Raw genomic sequence first — 21,306 nt, 5'->3', positions numbered from 1 at the left:
AGCCTCGACCTTTCTTGATGATGAGATTTGAAGAAAGAGTGCGAGCTGCAGCCGTAAACTATGCAAGAGTGGCTGTTGCCTCTGTTCGCGAAGCCTCTGATATGGAACTCAATCAAGGATCTAGGGACAACTTGGTATATGTAATACCTTTGACGAGAAGCAAACTCTTAGTTGCGCTGACTAACCTAGACATGAGCAACAGCTAAGACCGCGCTCACTTTTGTCTCACGCCAACTAAAAAGGTATCTATGTTTGTCTTCGCCCCACAATCGCTCTCAGCTACACCTTCGATAAAAAGACAGGTTAGAAGAATACATGATCCAGGCTCCCGTATTGTTCAATGGGAACTTTTGCCTGCTCCCTCTTTTTGTAATGTTCAGTCCTCCTCTCATTACTCGCGATTGCAAGCGGTCGATGGTATGAGACCAAGCGGCAGAGTTTGCCCCCGTGAAAACAAGCTAGGAAGCATGATGTATTGCCAGTCGGTATGCCTGCCTCTTCCCGGCGCCAAAATATACAGCCACCCTTCCAGATTGCTCGCTATGGTCCAGGTTTTCGATTAAAACTGTCCGTAGTAAGATATATTTGATGAATGTAAAGGTTAGAGAAGCGAAGGATGCTGACGAGGAACGACCACTTTTTGCACTTCAGAATTACGTCTTCTCTTCTCCTGCTCGGGCTCTTCCTCTCCTTCTAAAGAAATCCATCACTCTCTTTGCTGCTCCTGTGGTGCCGGCGTGATGCCCGGAGCCAGAGCCGGGTTCCGGATCCTGCTCGTATGCGTCTGCAAACCGTCGATTACTCTTCGTAAGTACAGCTGGTCCACGAGTAGGCCGAGCCTGTTGCATTGACTTACGAGGTTGTGGTTCTTGTTCTTCGCTACCGAACCCAGGAGGATATACGGGTCGGAATTGTTGGTTCTGTATAGAAGTTCGTGATTCCGAAGGCGATCCCAGATATGGTTGACTTTGTTGCAGGACTTTAGGTGGTGGGTAGTGATCTTGATATCTAGTAGGGCCATATTGGCTTTGAGGAGCTGTAGCAGGTGTCCGTGGAGTAGGATTCCTCCTTCGTGGCGGAGCTGCAGCGCTGCCTCGCCTCGTGTCTCTCTGTCCGTCCAGGTTGACACCAGCGTCAGTATCCTGCCGAAAATCAAAGTCGGATGCTCCCTTCTGATAGTTCATTGTCTGGGGGCGTGACGAAGCCTGACCTTGGATGTTAGCTTGTCTGCGCTCCGAAGCTGGTCTGAACTCTGCAGTTCCATCTCTGCCGCTCCCAGTGCTTGTAAAGCTTCTGAAGGAGAATGAAGCCGGCAGCAGGGAAAACCTGCGCGGCTTGTCCTGCCTTGAAACGTCGCTGTTCTCCCGACTCTTTCTATTGATGCTAAACGACGGACGTCGCGACTCGGAAGATTGCCTGGGGGGGTCTCGACAGGTATGGGAGCTTTCATACTAGTAGGAGGGTATCTCTTCTCTTTCGGCGGCGTTTCATCAGGGGTATGTGGTATCGGTTTAGGACCAGATATTGAGCCGGTCCTGAAGAAATTACCAAGCGTGTTTGCTCGTTTGTGAGTACGTGGCGGATCGCGTGGAGCGGTGACCGCAGCATGTTGCTGTGTGCTCGGACGACTATCGCTTTGAGTCGTCCGGAAAGGTTCGGATAGGGGCATAGGCCCTGATATGTTGTATTTGTTTTCGGGTTTCGGTTGTGTGACTCTACCTTGGGCGTAGGTTGCAGCAACGGTTGGTGCAAGTGGCTGGCTGTAGGAATTGCCCCTCGATGGTAACCTTGCCTGTCCAGTCGATGTCATAGAACCTCCAGTAGCTGGTCTGCCACTTGAGACCGAGATTTGGCCAAAAGCTCCTGTAGAGTCCGAAACAGAGCGAGGATAGTCTTTTGGCGGCCTATCTGGTGGCGCCATGTCTCGTTGGGATACACCGGATGGCTGGCAGCCTCTTCTAGCATCACGCTGAGTATGATATGCTTTCTCGGATCTGTAATTGGGATCTTGAGGTAAAGGCTTCTGTGTGCTAGTGTACTGGCGAGATCCAGCTTCTCCACCATCTGTGCCTGCCCTGACGCGACTTCTTGAAGGTGCAGTAGTAGTCGTAGCGAGTGAATCATCGATACGGGATTTGTCACTTGTTGGCATGGCCTCACCTCTTGCTGTCGATCTTTGAGGTGCAACATATTCAACTTGCACTGTCCTTCGCTTCGAATCACGTGGAGGCTCAGTCTTCTCTTGTGGCTGGTTAGGGTCGATTTTACCCTGATGACTCAAGGCTCCAACGGGGGATACATTAGACGTCACTGGTTTGGTGGGTTCTCGAACTGAATGGCTCCGAGTGAGACCCGGGGCGTCTTGCGTAGCTACATTTTCGTTAGCTCCACTTATGCAACAGTCTCACATGCCATTTATTACTTCACATACCTGATGTAACAGTCGCTGTTGCAATATCTCCCACAGTCGTGGTGCTGCTAGTCACTTGAGCTACCACGTGTGCGTAGTCCGTGAGCCAGCTGTGCCTTGCAACCTCGAATAGGTCTGCGCGTTTTCTAGGATTGGCAACTAGGATCCTCCGCAGCAGATCCCTTGCATGTGGTGTGACATACTCAGGGAAGGTCAATGGTGTTGTTGTAATGTATTTGTACAGTTGATTGATGTTGTCGCCGTCAGGATTTTCTGGATCGTCGTCAAATGGCAAATATCCCGCTAACATAGCGTACTGTAATCTTCGTTAATTGATTATGCTCCCCACACTGCAAGATCACGTACCAAGATCACGCCACAGCTCCAAACATCTACTTTGCGGCCAGTATACAACGAGTCTGTCACAACCAGCTCAGGCGCGGCATAACAGGGGCTACCACAGCTCGTCGCCATCAGATCCCCCCGTCTCACGCCATTGTGAACACGGTCAAGTCCTTTCCTCTTGATGTAATCCCTGTCCGACAATTTCTCCTCATCTCTGAGCTCCAACTCATCTCGTGGGTCAAATGTATTTGCAAATCCGAAATCAGTGATTATAATATTGCGATTCCGATCCAGTAGCAGGTTCTCCAGCTTCAGATCGCGGTGGACTATACCTTTCTTGTGCAGGTAGCCCACACCAGACACGAGCTGAGCGAACAGTTTCCGAGCAACGTTGTCTTTCAGATAGCGTTGATTCAGAATGTAGTCGAATAGCTCTCCGCCAGACGCATACTCTAACACCATACCTATGTATTCACGTGTTTCAACCATTTCATGTAATTTGACAATATTTGGGTGCTTAAGCGTCTCCAAAATCTTGATCTCTCTATGGATCTTGGGAAGGCGGCTGGGATTATTGCCGAGTGACTCACGCCGTATAAGCTTGATGGCAACCTCAACAGACCCATCTGTTTTCCAACCCAGTTTCACTTTTCCGAATTCGCCTTCACCAAGGGTCTGTCCGAGCATGAATTCGCCGAATCGGATATATCTTTTCTGCGGGAAGAACTTCCGGCATTTTGAGCAGAGAAGTCTTGCCTGCTTCGTGCTTGACTCTTTGGTGTAGTTGTAGGTGGAGCAGCCCCAGGGTCCAAGCCAGGCACAGAGTCTAGTTCGCGCTCATGTGCGCGGTGTAGGTCAACAACAGGATCATCAACGACCACCCTGTTGATGACTTGACCGTCGTTATGAGTGGGTCTGGATGAAGTCGAGGAGGTGCTGACAACGTTGATGGTGGCTCTGCTCTGGCTTGTGTTGGGAGTTTGTTGCGAAGAAGGCTCTCTAGTGCTTATTGCTCGTTGGGGCCCTTGAGGCGAAGCGGGTCCTCTTCGCCGTGACTGGGAAGCGCTAGCAGGAATTGGAGCGGCGACATTATTGCTCGTTCCTATTGCTTCGGAATCCGATCGGCCACGTCCGGTGTTAGAGGGTTCGTTATGCGTCCGGCGTGAGGAGAATGCTTGCTCGTCATATCTTTGGCCTTCAAGCTGGGTATTGGTTCTATCGATGAGTTGTGTGTCTGATTGCGAGTCTGTATGTGGGTTTCTCTGATTCGAAGACGTTCTAGGAGGCAGCTGAAATGGCGCTGCATTTTGCTGTGCATCCTGTGATCTTTGGTCTCTGGGCCCTCTATGGCTATCCCGTGACGATGAGGTCGCGGGTAATGGAGCGACATTCGAGGCGTGGGTACTGGGCACGTCTGGCACCCGAGGGGTATTCGAGGCCGAGCGAGTGTCAGGACTGACTTGCTGATTATTGTTATTGCCGCTAGGTCGTCGCGAGGGACGCCTTGAGGAGTGAGGAGAGCCCCGCGTATTCGACGGACTTCGAGGTTGTTCCGCGGAAACAGGTGACTGTTGGTACTGGCGCCTTGATGTAGGTGTGGGATCTAAGGGATAGGAGCTTGGACTGAGTGGTGGCTGTGGTTGCTGAGGGGCAACTTGCATTGTGGCCATTGCCCAGCCTTGACAGAAATTGGTCAAGGTTCGATGGACTTGGTATGACCGGCACCAGGAGGCCAGGTAGGGTTGTAGGTGAGCACGCCAACAGTGCACAGAAGACTGTGATGAGTGACCCTATTCTCCAGTGACGAATTCTGTCTCCAGCAGCAAAGGCCCGGGCTTTAAAAGCTTATCAATATTCCGTATCACCAACACTATCTCGTGTGATATGTCACGACAACCACAACCTATGACCTGCTATTAAAGTTGAGGGCTATCAACTGAGTCTTTGTGTAAAGCTCGGCGGACGAGGTGTACGATCGTAACGCTGGGGTTCCCAGAAATCGACACTCCGCGTTCGAGCAAGCTGAGGACGCTGGTAGGCCTGGTGCCGAGCGTCCGATTGTGAACAGTATTTTTTAATAGCAGTCAGCGGATGCCTTCAAAGCGAGACAGTCAGCCTTAGGATGATGGTCAATGGCTGGATGAGGTGAAGGAGTGTGAGAGCCGAGTTGTTGGGGGTAAACACTACGCCGTGAGCATGCCGTTGCAGGCAAGCTTGGCGCTATTGACGGGACCCTCGATAAGCTGGCGTTGAGCGCAGCTTTGTCTGACGAGGCGGAAGAGAGGGGGGGGGGGGAGGAGGTGGGGGAGGGTTGGCTGATGTTGCGGTGGGTGTGAAGTTGTCGACTTTAGAATTTGGATAATCAATGAATGGAAGAACGGGCTGGGCTGGTTACAAATTAGGTTGGCGCCAACGCAGATCGTGGAGCGGATTCTGCTGCGCTGTAATTTCGCCTACGGACTCTAAGGGAGCTTAAGGATCTCTAGGCTGGGATTCAGCCGGGCCTCCCAGGGACTCCAAGGGATCTAGCAGGGAAACATGCCTAAGGACCGAGCAGGGATGCGTTTGACAAGAAGCAGCTTCAGTCTGTTACAATGCGCTAGAGTCTCTAACGAATCTAAAGTCTTTGACGATAGGTGACCATCCCTCGGCTCTTCTGCCCTGGTCCTGGTGCGGGCAAGCGCGAACGGAGGAGCATGGGGGCTGAATGATAGGGTCGTGGGGTCTGAAAACAGACATATTAGAGACCGTTATCCAATATTTAACAATCTACATGATTCAACTTCAGCATTCAAAAATATTAACATTCAGCGCTTGTTGTCCTCGATTGTCCACTCCTTCCCCTCGTCCTCTTACCTCCGGGCTTGGCATGCTGCTGCAGGTGGTACAGATGTCTACTCTGCGGGTCCCACCCACTTACAGAGTCAAAAAGAATTGCTTATTGTCCTGCATGTTTTCCTCGAATGTCTTGACGTATTCACCCCTCGTTCTCAAAGGCATTCAGCGGCTGCAGCAAACCTACTCGGCGCATGAAACCCGTCTGCTGCAGAGCCAATGCACGTCATTCTCGCGCTGAAAGCTATGAAGACAGGCAGGCGAAAAGGCGAAAAGCGAAACAGAGCTGAAATGCTGCTCTTGCTTATTCTTATGCGAGCACCCCACGTTTCACAAGTGCCTCATCGAATGCTATTCATCTGGTCTCGGAACTTATTTCACTGTCTTTAAATTGAACCATGCGTCCTCCTTGCGATACTGACCGTGCATGACATGATTCGGTGTCATGGATATCAGTGGTCGCACTTGGATCGCAAAGGCTTGAACGGCGGGCTCATTTCAAGGGAGTCATTTGGATCTTTATAAGATTACATACATGATGCGCTGTTCATCCATTCCCGGGAAACACATTGTCGTTCTGAGATATGCCGTCATTCGTCGAAATCCATGCTGACGCCGGGTATGCAGTGCGGCTGTCGGTTGCTTGCTTCAACCCACCTGTCCAGCCCAGGTTCTCCAGGAGAACGGTATCGTCGTCTTGCTTTACAATTCAAGAGCCTAGCGGCTCGCCTAACTCACCGGATTTGGCTGACTTTGACTCAGGAAACCCAGCATTAGGTCCGTAACCAACTTGCTGTCCAGTACCTGCGCCCAAGTCGTTATTTGCGACGCCTGGCTTATCGTCCGGCATGGCCTCTGGTGGAATGGCTCCTCCATCTCCTCCACCAACAACAAGATTGCCGCCTCCCGGAGCTTTGCCAACGACCATACCCTTTGCTACCGACCTTTCACAGAATTAGCACACGTCACAATTCAATCAACGGCACAACTTACTTTATGATCGCTCTTCTTGAGACCCCTGTGGCATCTACATACACCAAGCCGACATTCTTAACACCGCCAGCAAGACTTCCAGCAACATCCTTCGCGTCATCGCCATAACGATGGCCAACAACTTGGGTGGCAGCACTCGATCCGGAATTGAGCAAATTTCGTGAGGCATAGTCTACACCATCAGCGATCGTAGAGAAAGCCATCATCGATTTATTCAGCAAGCCAGGCTTGTAGCCGGCCTTGTCAAGCTTTTTCTGTTTCTCTCCACGACCAGTTAGAGTAGCTCCAAGGTTTTGAGCATGCTTCGTGACCGATCCAACAGTCTTGGCTGACAAGCCGACTGCACCTTCTGTGAGGCTATTGATTTTCCTCACCCTTGCTTGCGTAGCAGGCGTGAAAGTCATAGGTTTAGGATTTGGTTTCGTACTTTTGGTGAAGGTATCAGCCCGTTGAGTCATTTGGTTTGCAACCCAACCTGTACTAGTCACTATTAAGCGAGAAGCCACAGCAGCATTTTGAACGAGTTTCGAGTCCTTGTAAGCCGGATGTTTCGACATTTGAAGGTAGGTTTCCGATGCATTCTGCACGTAGATCTGATTTCCTTCACCCTCCTGGGGTAATTGGATCTCTACAGGTAGCTTTGAACCGGGTTTGACATCCTTTCCTTCGACGAGGTTAAACCCTTGTCCCAACTCACCGACCACAGATCCATTGTCCTCATCTATAAGCACGATGTGGCCTGGGGTCTTCTCACCAGTCCCTACATAGGCTTCTCCTGGGCTGAATTGCGATGGATTGTAGGATTTCACATCCCCCATCGGAGGTTTGGCTCGTTCGAGAAAGGCAGTGCATTGAGCCAGTATGGTCTCGAAGGTATCAATATCCTCTTGGGACACACGATCTGGCCCTGTCCCGATCTTGGGAAATTCTATACGAGTAAAGGCTCCACTGTCGGGACCCAGATCCCAGCGCGGTATGAGATAACTTCGTGGCGGTTGGTGGTATATCTGCGTGGTGGCAGGTAAGGAGAGGTCTAGTTCGGGGGGAAGGTGTAGGTGTAGATAGAAGTCATCTTCTGGCGCTGCACTGGTTGGATCTGTAGCGGAAAGGTCTGAGAAGGGTGAGGAAGTTGGAACCATTAGAAGGGAGAGGGTCTGGGGCCCCGAGTTGCCAATTGGCATCTCCTTGCCATCCCTCAATTCATATGCGTTAATATTGCCAACCGCGTACAGCAACTTTGGGTCATTGTGACCTGCGGAAGTCATGATTGTGGGACAAAAAGCGGGGCAGATTGGTGACTGTTCGATGCGATGAAGTTACACAAATCAGCACGGCAAGATTTAGAGGCGGGTTTATATAATTTTCAAGTCAGTTATGTCTCCTGGAGTTGCGATAGTTCGGGAGGAAAGAGCTGATGTTATATGACCCCCATAGGCATCAAATCTTCCTAACGATCCAGGCGGTTAATCAGTGCCAAGCTTGTGGCGCAGTGGGGCCTCGGGTGGCAGTGCAAGCACCCCTTTTTGAGGTCGAGCCTAGTTCCTGGTGAACACCTAGGGTACATTGGGGAGGCCATCCATGGTCAGTCTGCAGTCTCTTAGGCTGTTAAGAGGGATATACCAACTAGCGACTATACGCACTATTTGATTGTTTGCATTCATTCATGACATATGCATAATGCATAAGCTTTTCCTACATCCATCATAACTCCGTAGCATATCTATATTCCTTCCTCTCGATGCCTAATAGCGATTGTCGTAACTCTGTTGACCGTAACCTTCGTTCTCGTCATCTCGACTCTCATTCCCACCCCCAAAGAATCCGCTACCTCCCCCTCCACGCCCTTCGTCTTCATCATCTCTGCTTCCACCATCACCACCGAAGAAACCACCGCCTCCTCCTCCGCGGCCTTCATCTTCATCTTCACGACCTCCTCCGTACCCTTCACCACCGTATCCAGACGAGGTCTCATTTCCTCCAGAGCCATATCCTTCCTGCTGTCTCGACTCGTAACCTCCACCGCCATAACTTTGTTCTTGCCGGGATTCGTACGCACCACCGTACCCTTCCTGCTGTCTGGATTCGTATCCTCCTCCATAGCCACCACCACCACCGTGACCTCCAGATTCCCCTTCAAACTCCTGCTGCGTAAACCTCTGCCGTTGTCTCTCATAATCACTATCATCAGAGTCGTGATTCTTATGATGCTTTTTCTTTAGCTTGTACAAGTCGTCCGCGTCTGAATCAGAATCATCCTTCTTATGACCAGAGAACTGTTTAGTCTCCTCGTAAAACGAACTCGAGCTAGTTTCACGTCCTTCGACTCGAACTTCCGATTGCCACTCACCCCCGGGCGTTCATAGCGTTGTTCAGTCGTCTGCTCATATCCGCCCCCATACGTTGGCCGAGTCTCTTGAACGACGGATTGGCCAAACCCACTTCCACGACCATAGTCGTCTTGCTCATAACGCTGGTAGGATTCACGGCCACCACCTTCCACGAAATTTGTTTGGCTGTATTCTGCAGACCCGTAGCGCTGGTGACCACTCTGAGGCGCAGTGTACCCTGTTTGTGTGACATTCTGAGTGTAAGAGCCGTCGGACTCATATTGAGAGCTTTGATGAGTCTTTTTCTTCGTCTCAGAGCCGCCAAAGGCCTCTCCTAGAAGATCGCCTCCTACAGCACCTGCAATACCACCAACGATGCCACCAATCGCTCCTCCGCCAGCGGCTTCCCCAACGAATTTGCCGACTCCACCAGAGGAGCTGCCTCCGCCACCGCCTGTAAAGCCGCCGTCATATTTGGATTGCCCGGTCAGGGCGTCGCTTATCTCTCCAAGTACTCCGGCTCCAGCAAGTCCGCCAACAGCACCTGAGCTTTGCGCTGTTTTTAGGTTTGGCATACCCAAAGGCTTACCACATCCATGCCCTGAGTCAATTACACCAGGTTTGTGATTACGACCCTGCTCAACCCCATCGCGACTAAGTTGATCACGAAGGACTTGGCGCTCTTGCTCGCTCTGGTCGCGCCACCATTGTTCGACCACAGAGAACATCCCGCGACGACCATCTACAGCGCCATCGTCTCCGTAGTCACGGAGGGCTGGATGGTGGAAAGTGCCATAAATAACGCGATTGAGGGTTCGTCCAATGTCAATACGCTCATCGTCCCAGCACGCAATGAGCTGAGGCACGACCCTGATAGACATCACGTTAGCGCCCATCCATGACAGCGAGGTCAGAGCTTATTATGCGTCCCGCTTCAAAATCTTCAGCCGCAATTTTGTTGGCTGGGAGCAGCCAAAGCATTTAGGGGCACATACCACTTGAGGACTTGACTAGCTATTTTGCCTGCAGGCTCATTCAACACATTCGAGAAATGATCTTTGGACAACATTGAATGGGTGGGATCGCTGGAGTTATCATCACGGAAGACAATTAATTGTTTATCCTTGCTGCTCTGTATGATTTCGGAGGAGCCAGTATTCAGCTCAGTCTTCACCTGATTGACGATGGGCAGGACAAATGGTGCTAGTAAAGAAAAGACGAAGATGTTGAGCTGCTCTTGAAGATTCTCTAGCAGCTGGGGCAGTACTGGGATTTTCTCTATGGCCTCAGTGATCGACTGCATCATCTCATCATGCCATTCAAGGATTGGATAGATCTGACGCTGAGTCTCATGTAATTGTCGAGTCCAAGCCTCTGGTTGACGTGGGGAGATGTGGGTCTGTTGCATTTGTGCGGCTTGAGTTAAATGTTAGCTTCTATCACGTTGTCAATGCCTGCATGTGCCTTATTTTACTTACCTGTAGCATTTGTTTGGAGTTCATTTGCCTTGCCAGCTTGGTCCTTGTCTCCAAACAGGCCGCTTGGTACTTGATTGAGTAGATCTTGTAGGATACTCGAGTTGTTCTGCTGGTTGTTCGCCATCGTACCTTCAAGTTCTTGAATCTCCGACTGGGTCGCCTTGTCAGAAAATTCGCCCATCACTGAATGCAGGAAATCAACTCCGCCGAAGGTGCCAGTAATGATGGGGAAAATGGGATAGCGAGCGCCTTGAATATCCATCGTAGTCCTTCTACCTACGTGGGGAAACACGTCCCGCTCACCGAGCTCGAGCAAGGCCAACTCAGTGTAATTGGAGTGTGCCGAGAAATCTTCTAGGCAGTGACAACCAGTACCCAACAGGCGTAAAGCTTCGTGCAGCTCAGCTTTATTGCCACTCCTTGCATACCGTCTTCCGAGATCGATGCTTTTTCCAAACAGATTGCGAACAAGTTCTGCTGATGTTGTGATACCCATACCTTCTGTAGCAATATAATTTTTGAGTCCGGTCTGAGGATTGACTGAGAGCTCACGACGCTCATCGACAGGTCCACGAAGGCGCCTATCATATTGGCGGGCATCTATGTTATCTGCGTAGTCTTTTGGATTATCAATGTGCTCTTCCGGTCGATAGCATCCCAGACGATCCATGGTCACTTCGAATTCTTTCGTCCCATAACCAAAGCTCATGAAGCCAAGGACCCAAAGAATGATCCGAATAGCTTCAGCCGAAACGTATTTCACCGTACCGACGTCTACTGCCTGGGAATAGTCACGAAGCCAGTTGCCAAAATAGACGCGTTTTACATCAAGCTTTCCAAATTTCTTCCCGCCTGCAGCTCTTGACATCAGGATGTTGAGAAGTGTATCCTCGATATCGCCATGGCGCCAGTTTTGACCCTCGATGCGAGCAATCGAGGCTACAATGCAGGTCAGTCAGTGCCGTTGAGGTGGTCCTGAAGTGCTCACCGATGTTGCCAGCCCCAAAAGCAGCAGTGGGAGCCGCGAAAATTGCGAGGAGCAGGACTGAGGAGGCCAAGAGAGTGATGGAAGAGAATCGAGAGGCCATGGTGCCGAAGACTAAAGCAGTAGACCGTTCAAATAGCCACAAATACTGCAAGTAAGCTCTGTCTTGGAGTGAGGAAGATTCAAAGCCGTGATTTAGGACGACATTCACGCAGAAAGTGAAATGAGAAGGAAGGAAGGTCGAGAGAGAGAGCAAGTTGCCCGAAGGCAAATGATTGTACGACGGCAATGGGCTTGGCCGAAACAACCAAAGTGAACAAAGAGTTTGTGATCAGGAGACGAGTGGAAGAAGGAAGGTTAGTGAGTGAGAGGACGTCGATCTGTGGGCTGTAAGCTCTGCTCCGAGGCTCATGCAAGATGTGGTATGGCTTGCAGCAAGCGGCTTGGAGTGACAGGAGTGGTTACCTTAGGGATGGCAAGGATGTGTGAGGAACGGGTGAGCTGACGCTTTTAGGCTTTCGACCGCCCATGGATCAGGGCGACAGTAGTCGGCACCGGCGCCATGGAACTCTCGAGGACTCGCCAATGAAGCTCTCTTGTGCTTACGCGATGCGGTACAGTGACGTGGGCGGCAGGCCGCTTCCCCAGACAGCTTAGCCTCGAGTCTCCTTGAATGCATTAGCTCTTCTGTTGTCTGTAGATGGGATTGTTCCTCGTTTTCTGTCTATCTGTACACAAGGGCATGCCATCTCTGTTACCTCGCCTGTCTTTCTGATGGCTGCGTTGCCCGCCTGCTATGATGAGTGCTGATACTGGAAGGAGCTGGCTGCGTGGTGCATCGAGCTCCTCGCGCCTTCCGTGCAATCCTGGCTCCGATTCAATAGTATGCGCTATGTCTCCCGATCAAAGGAATAGATTAAGAGCAACAAGACTATCCACAGACTGCTGATGAATGTACGAAAGGTCAGTTTTCGGAATGTTCGGGCACTGACCAGGGGAAAAGCATGAAGCCCTAAGAGGGACCATCCATTGACCTTGGCTCACCTTCGCTAGATCACACAACACCACACCCTCCTACCTCACCCCCCTCCACCTCCACATCCACGCTCAGTCATTTGCACTTGCTCTGCGTCCGCATACCGAGGAACATACGAAAGAATGTAGACTTGCTGTGTGCTAGACAAGGGAGCTTAAGTCTTTTGGACAAGCTCCATCACTGTTGTGATCTTGCTTAACCAGAAGCATCAAAAGCACTTGTTCACAATCTTTGTCCCTCGTCAACCATTAGCACGATCAACGTTGAAGTAACGACGTCTAGCCTCAGGTATATCTAGTAGCAAGGCCTCCACCAACTCGACGTGGGCGTTTTGAAGAGCACCAAGGAGCAAAGAGTTCTTTCTCCGTTTCTCCACTCTCCGCACCGGGTTTTGCCTCTAGAAGTACAGCAAAATTGTCTGTGCATGCCAAAGAGGAAGACTCTCGAGCGTTTGCGACTGCTAATCCAATGAATGGACGGATGGCTCCCACAATTCCTGTACGTCCAAATGTGATAAGGACGACAAGCGGTACGAGACTTTCTTTACGACCACTTGCCGTAAGAACACGGAGTGTCAATGATCGCAATCACGAGAATTCCAATAGTCATTCTTCAGCGGATACGCTTGCTGGATCGAAAGGTAACGACAGCAGTTTCCAAGAGTCGTTATTCGCCATTCTTGATGGAACCAAGAGAATGACGTTTGTGCTTGATCTGTGCGATCATGTCAACTATGGCCCAGCTTTCTACAGGGTCGTTTTCGTTAATCGAATGTTGCGGAATCGTCCACTTATCCATGACTACATCCAAGGACACTCCTTGAACAATATTTGTGCCCCGTCTCCGCAAGAATTCTCCGATTTCAAAGACTGGGCGACAAGCAGCGATGAAGATGATGTCCATGAAGCTTTTTACTATGCTAAATTTTGTTGGTCTGCCAAAACAGAGCACGGGAGCTTGCGATTCATCACAGCACATCCCCGATCTGGTGAAGTAACTCCGGACGTCGACCCACTTAAAATCCGGTCAGGCCCCAAATGGGGCAAGGAGAATGGCAAGGAGGTAACTAACAAAGATAAAGCTGATGATGATGACGTTGATTATTTCAATCTCTCCGTTGCTCCAACCCTGAAGTCCACAAGAGACAGCGTAGGTACGACGGCAAGTAGGAAATTTGAGCCTGCGACACCTCACACAAGGGATACTAAAGCACAGATGCTTCGGGATACCATCACACCTTCAAGTTTTGAAATATTCACAGATTCGCAGCATTCAATTTTGTTCAAGACAACTTCCCCAGTAAGAGAACATTCGTTGCCATCCGGTTCAGCTCGTGCCGCGAACTTGGATTGGACTCGGCAACCCAATTCATCAGACCTACCAAAGCACATTCAATTCATCAAGAATGTGAATTGGGCGGCCACTCCCTTAGGACCAATGGACACATGGTCGTCGGAGCTTCGTGTGACTGCCATGGACCTTGTGGCAACTCCATATCCGTTGGCAATATATTGGGGACCACAGCTGATCATCCTCTACAATGAGCCATATATCGCCCTGATCAAAGATAAACATGGAAAGTTGATGGGTCGTTCCTATATAGACTCTTGGGCAGAAATATGGAAATTTGTAGCCGACGATTTTGAGAAAGCTTTCTTTGATGGTCAGGCGACACTGAAAGATGACGCCCGATTTTTTATCGCCCGTTGGAATGAGGATGTGCCACAGGAAACTTATTTTCAATTTGCTTTGATACCATTCGTCGGCAGCGATGGTACCGTCATAGGAATTGCAAATCCAGCCTTTGAGAAGACCAGTCACAACCTGGCCGAGAGGCGTACGAACGTACTGCGCGTGCTTGGTGAAAAGACTGCTCAAGACAAGACCTTGCATGGATTCTGGGCCCATACTCTCGAGAGTCTGATGGCTAATAAGGAAGACGCCCCTTTTGTTTTGCTTTATTCCGTTCTTGAAGAAGCAGACAGCGATTCTCAGTCTTCCATTAGGTCTAGCTCAGGGAAGGACAGGAAATTCCTTCTTCAGGGTAAAATTGGTGTCCCATCCGGGCATCAAGCAGCCCGTGAAATCATTGACTTACAGCACGGGAACGATTACTTTGCAAACACCTTCCACAAAGCCATGACGGAAAATGAACCATTACATCTCTCTACTCATGACAGCACTTTCAATCTTGAGATTTTTGACGGCATCGACTGGCAAGGGTTCGGAACTCCCTCACGTGAAGCTGTGTGCTGCGCTATCAATCTTCCAAGTGAGGAACATGAAACCAACAAGACCTTAGGTTTCCTGTTTATGGGTCTGAATCCCCATCGTCCCTATGATAAGGACTATCAGCTCTACGTACAGCTGTTGAACAGACAGTTGGCGACGACGATGGCCTCAATAGTCTTCTTCGAGGAGGAAATTTCTCGTAGCGCCAAGGCTGCTGAAGCCGCAGCGAAGGAGAAAGAGCTTCTAAAGTACGAGTTAAGAGAAACAGCCGAAGCAGCATGGGACACTGAAGACAAATTCAAGATGTTGGCTGACCTCAATCCTTCAGGGTTATTCATCGCCAATTTTGATGGCACTATCATGTACTCTAATCGAACCTGGTTTGATAATATGCGTGTTACCGAGCACGAGATCCAGTATCGTAACTGGATGGGTGTCATTGCGAAGGAGGATAGAGGTCGTTTTGAAGATGCCTGGACGGCGCTGGTCCAAGATAACGTTGACTTAGATGAAGAGGTTCGCATGACCTACAGCGGTGTCAAGAATGATCATTGGTTATCGTTCAAAGCGCAAGTTCGATTTGATGACAAGGGCAAGGCCACGGAGGTTATTGGTTGCGTCGCAGACATCAGCGCTCAGAAGTCCGCGGAGCACTATGAGAAGCAGCGGATGGAGGAAGCCGTAGAGCTGAAGGCTCAGCAAGAGAGAGCTACTGCTATGACTAGTCACGAGTTGCGAAATCCTTTGGGCGTCGTTCGCCAGTCTGCCGATCTCATTGCGGAAACGGGTCGGAAGCTCTTAGGAAAGCTACAGTCCGGCAGCTACCCGCGTGAGCAGGTTACGAATTTTGTGGATGAGACTGTGCATCTTGCGGCCACTATTGGGGTCTGCTCAGAGCACCAAAATCGTGTTGTTGACGATGTTTTGACGGTGTCTAAGCTGGATGCAATGCAATTGCAGGTAACGCTAGTTGCAACCCGTCCTGTGGACGTTGCGACTCAGGCTGCAATGATCTTCCAGCCGATGATGGCTTACAACGACATAAGCTACCGCTTTCATATCGACTCGTCTCTAGAATTGCTAAACATTGACTGGGTGAATTTGGACCCATCACGTGTGAGACAGATTCTCATCAACCTCGCCAATAATGCGGTCAAATTCACCGCTGGCAGGGACACTCGCCAAATTACGATCACTTTGAGCGCGTCGTTAGAACCACTAGACGATCATGACGGAGTACACTTCGAGCCTTTCCGGGATGAGCGATTGGGTCCAAATAATCTACAAGAATGGGAAAATGGTGAAGCTGTTTACATCTATTTTGCTGTGCAAGACACTGGTCAGGGAATGACTGAGGATGAACTACCGCGAATGTTCCAACGATTTCAGCAAGCTAATAGCAAGACTCACGTCACTTATGGAGGCTCAGGACTTGGTCTCTACATCTGCAGAGAACTTTCGAAAATCCACGGCGGCCGCATCGGAGTGAGCTCTGAAGCTAATCGAGGTAGCCGCTTCGAGTTCTACATCAAGGCTACGCGCGCGAAGGCACCACTGGATTTCACTACCAGCCAGACTGACCGAAAGCTTTCCGAAGGTAAGACTGAAATTCATCTAGGGCTCTATGTTTTCTCGAAAAGCTGACAACAGTGTTCCAGACGCTCTACATCCGACTGTTCTTCTTGTTGAAGACAATGAGGTCAACATCAAGGTCGCCAAAAAGTCGTTAGAGCGCGGTGGCTGTTCTGTCCACGTAGCAGAAAATGGCCAACAATGCCTCGACGTACTTCGCCAGTCAACCTTCTGGCCCAGCATCCGTGGGCCAAAATTCAGAATCAACGCTGTACTATTGGACCAAGAAATGCCTGTGATGGACGGACTGGAGTGCATCAAGATAATTCGTGATCTTGAGAGGGAGGGGACCATCATCGCTCATGTTCCAACAATTGCCATCACGGCAAACGCAGGAGGCCAGATCGTTAAACTAATGGAGGCAGGCATGGTAAGTTTTGCATTCGTGCCCCCGCACCTTCTCCGGCGATTCAAGAAGTTTTCTCGCTAAGCAAGTGTAGGACGACGTCGTCTCTAAACCATTTCTATTTCGAGAAATCCGTCCCAAAATAGAGGACCAAATCATGAAGTATCCCGCTCCGGTTTAACGGGGCATGTTTCTCTTTCCCACATTGAGAACCCCCTTTTTCATCTCTCTTATACTGATATACGGTTGGCTACTCAATTCAGTATCAATCTCGTGATTTCTAGCGTAGGCGCTCAGGAAGGCGGTAGCCTGGCAGGAAACCCAGACTACCACGGCGGTTTTACATCTATCAATGAAGTTTGTCACAAACCGTGACAGTACCAGCGCTGGTAGCGCGTGTAACATTACTTATTGAACTCTATAACGCCTGGCAATCTGTAAGACCATCGGCTTCAATGACAATCGATCAATCAATGCAGTGGTCTCCGTCTCCCTTGTCATTTAATCTCAAAGTGATTCATTCTTAAGTTTGCTCCAATCCATCGCCGTAAAAAACGGGAAGTTATGAACTCGATTTGGTATCCATTCGTTGACCGTGTCGTTTCTACGCTTATGGGTGCTTTATCTAAATTTATACTCCTCCATTTTTGTTTGCGGCATCACAGCGTCTACCGATACAACCGCTAGTCTCCGAACCCTTCCCATTCTCCAGCACTGGCTCGAAGATCCCGTTCATCATCATCTCCATCCGCAACATCCAGCACCTCCTGACTTCGTCTAGCAGCGCCCTTCCTCCGATTCTCCACCTTCCGATCATACCCGCTCTTCGTACTGATTCTCGACTTCTTCGCTCCCTTTGGATCGTTCCATGATAGATCGCGTCTCCGACTCTCCACCCCCTTCCGCTTCAACTCCTGCTTCTTTTTCTTACTAACATCCGGCAACGCATCCAATAGCCACTGCTGCTCTGCCAAATTATTACTCAAAGCCTCCTCCCCACGACCGTCTTTCCCCAGCCCCGCATGCGCCTTGTCACTGGCAGCAATTACATTAGCTACACCCTTCACATATGGGATGTCCTCTCGGGTATACAGTGTCACCACCACACCTCCCGCTCTCCCTTGGCGCCCTGTCCTACCGGCTCGATGCACATACGCTGCGCTCGAGGTCGGGATGTCGTAATTCACGACGCCGTTCATACCTCTGAAGTCCACACCCCGAGCGAGCAAGTCGGTCGTGATGAGCACCCAAATCTCACCTTTTCGCACGCCGGCCATGATGTTTGAGCGCGTGAGATCTGAGAGTTCAGAATGTAGAACTGCGATACGTGAGGAGCCACCTGCTTCGGGGGGGATATCGTAGAGGAGCTCGTTGTAAAGGGCTGTGGCGCGGGGAATCGTTTGGGTGAAGACGAGGAAGGGGGTTCGAATCGTGTGTGTGTTTGTTGTGGATGCTGAGGGGGCTAAAGATGGATTGAGGAGTTGGCGAAGAGCGAGAAGCTTCCCGCGTTCCGTGGCAGAATAGACTAAGCGGTGGGAGATGGTGGGAAGAGAGCTGTCTTTCAAGCCGACTACGAGGCGGAGAATATAGTGAGGCGGTGATGAGGGGTGAAGCTTTAGAGACTGCCGGCGGGAGAGTAAGTGCTGCTGAGCGAGACTTTCGACAGAGGAGTTCATGGTAGCTGACCAGAGGGATGTACGCAGGGCCGGGGAGGTGCAGGCGTTCCAGATGCCGAGGGTCTGGTCGCGGAAGAGGGGGTCAAGTAGAATGTCTGCTTCATCAAGGATAAGATGTCGGATCAGTGGTAATAGTCCGGGAGAGCAAGCGTCTTTTGCTGAGATTGCCTGCATGAGCAGCAGCGGAGTGCTTACTACAACATCAGCCTTGATAACAGGTGGAGAAATTTCCAGATGTCCCCCGTCCCCGGTATTCACAAATGATTTGCGCTCTTGGTGATCGTTTACTGGCTCGCTCTGTAGAGTCATACCTTTCCTCATGGCAGCCACTTTAATTCTCGTCCCTGCAGCGAGCTTTCTTCCTTCGTTGACAATTTGATCTACTAGTTCGTGAGTCGGAGCGACCACGAGCACTCTGACTGCGTTTTCTTCTACATCGGACGCACTTGGAATCTGATTCGTTCGATGGCGCTCGTCGAGCAATGCTTGCAAAGTAGGTACAAGAAAGGCCGAAGTCTTTCCACTGCCAGTGGGAGCAACTGTCAAGAGATCAATGTCTGACCGTATTTTCTTGATCTTTTTCCGTGGCTCCGACAGGCCCCTTTCTTGGTCTGAGCCCATTAGTAATGGCATGCTTCCTATTTGTACTTCCGTCGGCTCTTGATATCCCTGAGCCAGAATATTCTCATACAAGCGTCGCGAAATTCCATAAGTAGATCTCAATTGAGTAAAAGCAGTCAAGGGCTGTACGCACAGCTGCTCACGTCCATTCTTGTCTCTCTTCGATGAGCTCTCCGAGGATGATCTTGACGGATCCTTGGGGGTACGCCTGTTTGGTTGACCTGTCAATGCTACGACCTTAAGCTTGTGCTTCCGCATTATTTTTCTGCATTCATCTTGAAGCAAAGGAGACTCTTCTGTTCCCGTTGACGTTGGAGCACTATTAGCACCGACTCCGTCGTGCACAGGCTTCGGCTGTTCACTCCTGCCAATGCTTGTGCTCGTCAAAGAATGGCTGTTGGTAGGCCTCTCCAACCTCGTCTTTTGGACCTTCTGCTCAATGACAGCACCCGTGCGTCTCTTTCGTTTTTTGCCCCGTGGAATAGATGGTTGCACATTGTCACTCCCCTCCCCGCTGAAACCTTCAATCTTGGGCAGGGTTGCCGCGGAAGGTATGCTTTGCTTCTGATATGTGTTGAATTGCTGTGCGCGGGGGAGGTTCGTCGACCTTGTAAGCAATCGAAATGCATCCATTTTTGCTTCGAGGTTACATGACGAACGTCGTCATCTGCATGACATCCTGAAATATCAGCAACAAACGTCAAAACCCCTTCGACCTCTGAGAGTGTAGAGAACGAGCCAGCCCGATGGTCAGACTACCCACAGGCTCGTCATATGCCTGCCTCCTTTGAACATAGTCCTCAGATAGTTGACGGATGGCAAAAGTGGTCCAAGCACCAGAAGTGCTCTGACATCTAGGGTTAGGGTTACAAGGAGACCAATCTAGACTAGTGATAATTCTCCACCCGGAATTCTTACTCACCACTTCTGTGAATAAGACGAATACCAGCTTGTGTTTTATCCTTTGGTTTCGGCACTAGCTGCGAGGGTTGGTATCCGGTTTCCAGCAGATAGGCAGTAATATGCTGGTCATTTGAATAAAAAGCCAAATCAACAACACCTCCTCCACCACAAGCATGCTCTCCTCTCCGAGGCAACTGCCATATGCTCCCACACCATATAGCTACACGCCAAACACAGCTCTCTCTGCCACCATCAATCTAGATCAAGTATGCTTTCCTACGCCAGGTAGGCTGCCATAAGGTCTCGTTTCTCCAACTCAGACTCGCTGCTTAGGAAGTCAAGCTCTCCGAAGCATCCGCAGACCGCGACGTGCGCGACTCTCTTGCAGAAATCTATAGCATTATCATCACCCTCGATGGCCTTGAAAAGGCCTACATTCGGGATTCTATCCCCGAGGTCGAATACACTGAGCTGTGCAATCGGCTGCTGAAGCAATACAAATCCAACCTCAGCGATGAGAAGGTAGCGAAGGAATTTGTGGATTTGGAGACCTTCAAGCGGGAATGGGATGTACGTCTTCCCCACCCCGAGCCAGCACTTCCTTTCATATTCTTGAATGGAAAATCTGAAGATTGATCGATAAATTACTCTCAAGATCGAATGTCCCCGTGCAACCGAACGCCTACGCGTGAATCTCCCCTCCACCATCACTGACGCCTCTCCTCGCCCCTCCACTCCTTCTCGTACACCCCATCACCAGCAGCAAACCTTCCACGCTCCCACTTCCGGGTCCTCTGGTAGTGCGTCCGGCCAACAAATTCTGACTGCAACCGAAAATTTCATTACACTCCTCGATGCCCTGAAACTCGGCTTGCTTTCCAAAGACGCACTTCACCCATTGCTCGCGGAATTAATACAGAGCGTGAATGCGGTTACGACCCAGGAATTTGAAGGAAGGGCTAAAATCATTGCATGGTTGATTAGGCTGAATCAGCTGAAGGCGCAGGATCATTTGAGTGAGGAGGAGGCGAGGGAGCTGGGCTTTGAGATGGAAGGGGCCTATAGAGGATTCAAGGGAACTTTGAGTTGATTTGAACGTGGTCATGGGGGGCATGAACTACGAACATGGCGTCTAGAGGCAAGTGAAAGAGTAGCACGGTGCTGGCTGCCTGGATTATCACTTCGTTAATGAATTGCAGTGATACATTTACAGCTCTATGATGATTGACAAGAGAATGCATAGCTAGACCATGGCGTGCATGGATCTCTTAAAGCTTGAGGAGTCATGAATTGGCAATGGTCTCTATAAGCTTTGTATATATAGATAGGCATACAAATGATTCGAAGTGATCTGCTAGAGATTATCCCTAATGAATCAGGATGTAAGCGAAGGAGACTGTGTCAGATGATGCCTCTCCGATTGTCAGAACGCTCCAAAGGAGCAGCATGCTTGCATTGCAGTCGTTCACATAGTGAGGCATACACAT

At 50.2% G+C, this 21,306-nt stretch overlaps 6 protein-coding genes across 6 annotated transcripts; 2 read left to right on the top strand and 4 right to left on the bottom strand.

Annotated features, from left to right (window-relative positions):
• Positions 1 to 653: 653 nt before the first annotated feature.
• Positions 654 to 4,416, bottom strand: KY384_001585 (uncharacterized protein; the record flags this gene model as incomplete). Its single annotated transcript, XM_044810115.1, has 5 exons — positions 654 to 1,187; positions 1,211 to 2,370; positions 2,432 to 2,726; positions 2,777 to 3,526; positions 3,577 to 4,416. 5 exons carry the CDS (start codon positions 4,414 to 4,416, stop codon positions 654 to 656), a joined length of 3,579 nt encoding a protein of 1,192 aa, XP_044673127.1.
• A 1,883-nt stretch (positions 4,417 to 6,299) lies between these two features.
• KY384_001584 (uncharacterized protein) lies at positions 6,300 to 7,848 on the bottom strand (the record flags this gene model as incomplete). Its single annotated transcript, XM_044810114.1, has 2 exons — positions 6,300 to 6,534; positions 6,584 to 7,848. 2 exons carry the CDS (start codon positions 7,846 to 7,848, stop codon positions 6,300 to 6,302), a joined length of 1,500 nt encoding a protein of 499 aa, XP_044673126.1.
• Positions 7,849 to 8,325: 477 nt separating this feature from the next.
• KY384_001583 (uncharacterized protein) lies at positions 8,326 to 11,476 on the bottom strand (the record flags this gene model as incomplete). Its single annotated transcript, XM_044810113.1, has 5 exons — positions 8,326 to 8,838; positions 8,883 to 9,780; positions 9,906 to 10,326; positions 10,389 to 11,327; positions 11,377 to 11,476. 5 exons carry the CDS (start codon positions 11,474 to 11,476, stop codon positions 8,326 to 8,328), a joined length of 2,871 nt encoding a protein of 956 aa, XP_044673125.1.
• Positions 11,477 to 12,877: 1,401 nt separating this feature from the next.
• Positions 12,878 to 16,800, top strand: KY384_001582 (uncharacterized protein; the record flags this gene model as incomplete). The annotated part of the gene is made up of 3 exons (XM_044810112.1): positions 12,878 to 16,238; positions 16,300 to 16,643; positions 16,714 to 16,800. 3 exons carry the CDS (start codon positions 12,878 to 12,880, stop codon positions 16,798 to 16,800), a joined length of 3,792 nt encoding a protein of 1,263 aa, XP_044673124.1.
• A 502-nt stretch (positions 16,801 to 17,302) lies between these two features.
• Positions 17,303 to 19,549, bottom strand: KY384_001581 (uncharacterized protein; the record flags this gene model as incomplete). Its single annotated transcript, XM_044810111.1, has 1 exon — positions 17,303 to 19,549. The coding sequence occupies one exon, from the start codon at positions 19,547 to 19,549 to the stop codon at positions 17,303 to 17,305; it is 2,247 nt and encodes a 748-aa protein (XP_044673123.1).
• Positions 19,550 to 19,992: 443 nt separating this feature from the next.
• On the top strand, positions 19,993 to 20,909 carry KY384_001580 (uncharacterized protein; the record flags this gene model as incomplete). The annotated part of the gene is made up of 3 exons (XM_044810110.1): positions 19,993 to 20,085; positions 20,153 to 20,389; positions 20,475 to 20,909. 3 exons carry the CDS (start codon positions 19,993 to 19,995, stop codon positions 20,907 to 20,909), a joined length of 765 nt encoding a protein of 254 aa, XP_044673122.1.
• Between the last annotated feature and the right edge of the window lie 397 nt (positions 20,910 to 21,306).

The sequence above is a fragment of the Bacidia gigantensis genome (genome assembly GCF_019456465.1).
Source record: "Bacidia gigantensis strain McMullin 20006 chromosome Unknown contig_132, whole genome shotgun sequence".
NCBI lineage: Eukaryota > Fungi > Ascomycota > Lecanoromycetes > Lecanorales > Ramalinaceae > Bacidia > Bacidia gigantensis.
This window is presented reverse-complemented; position numbering and strand designations above follow the sequence as displayed.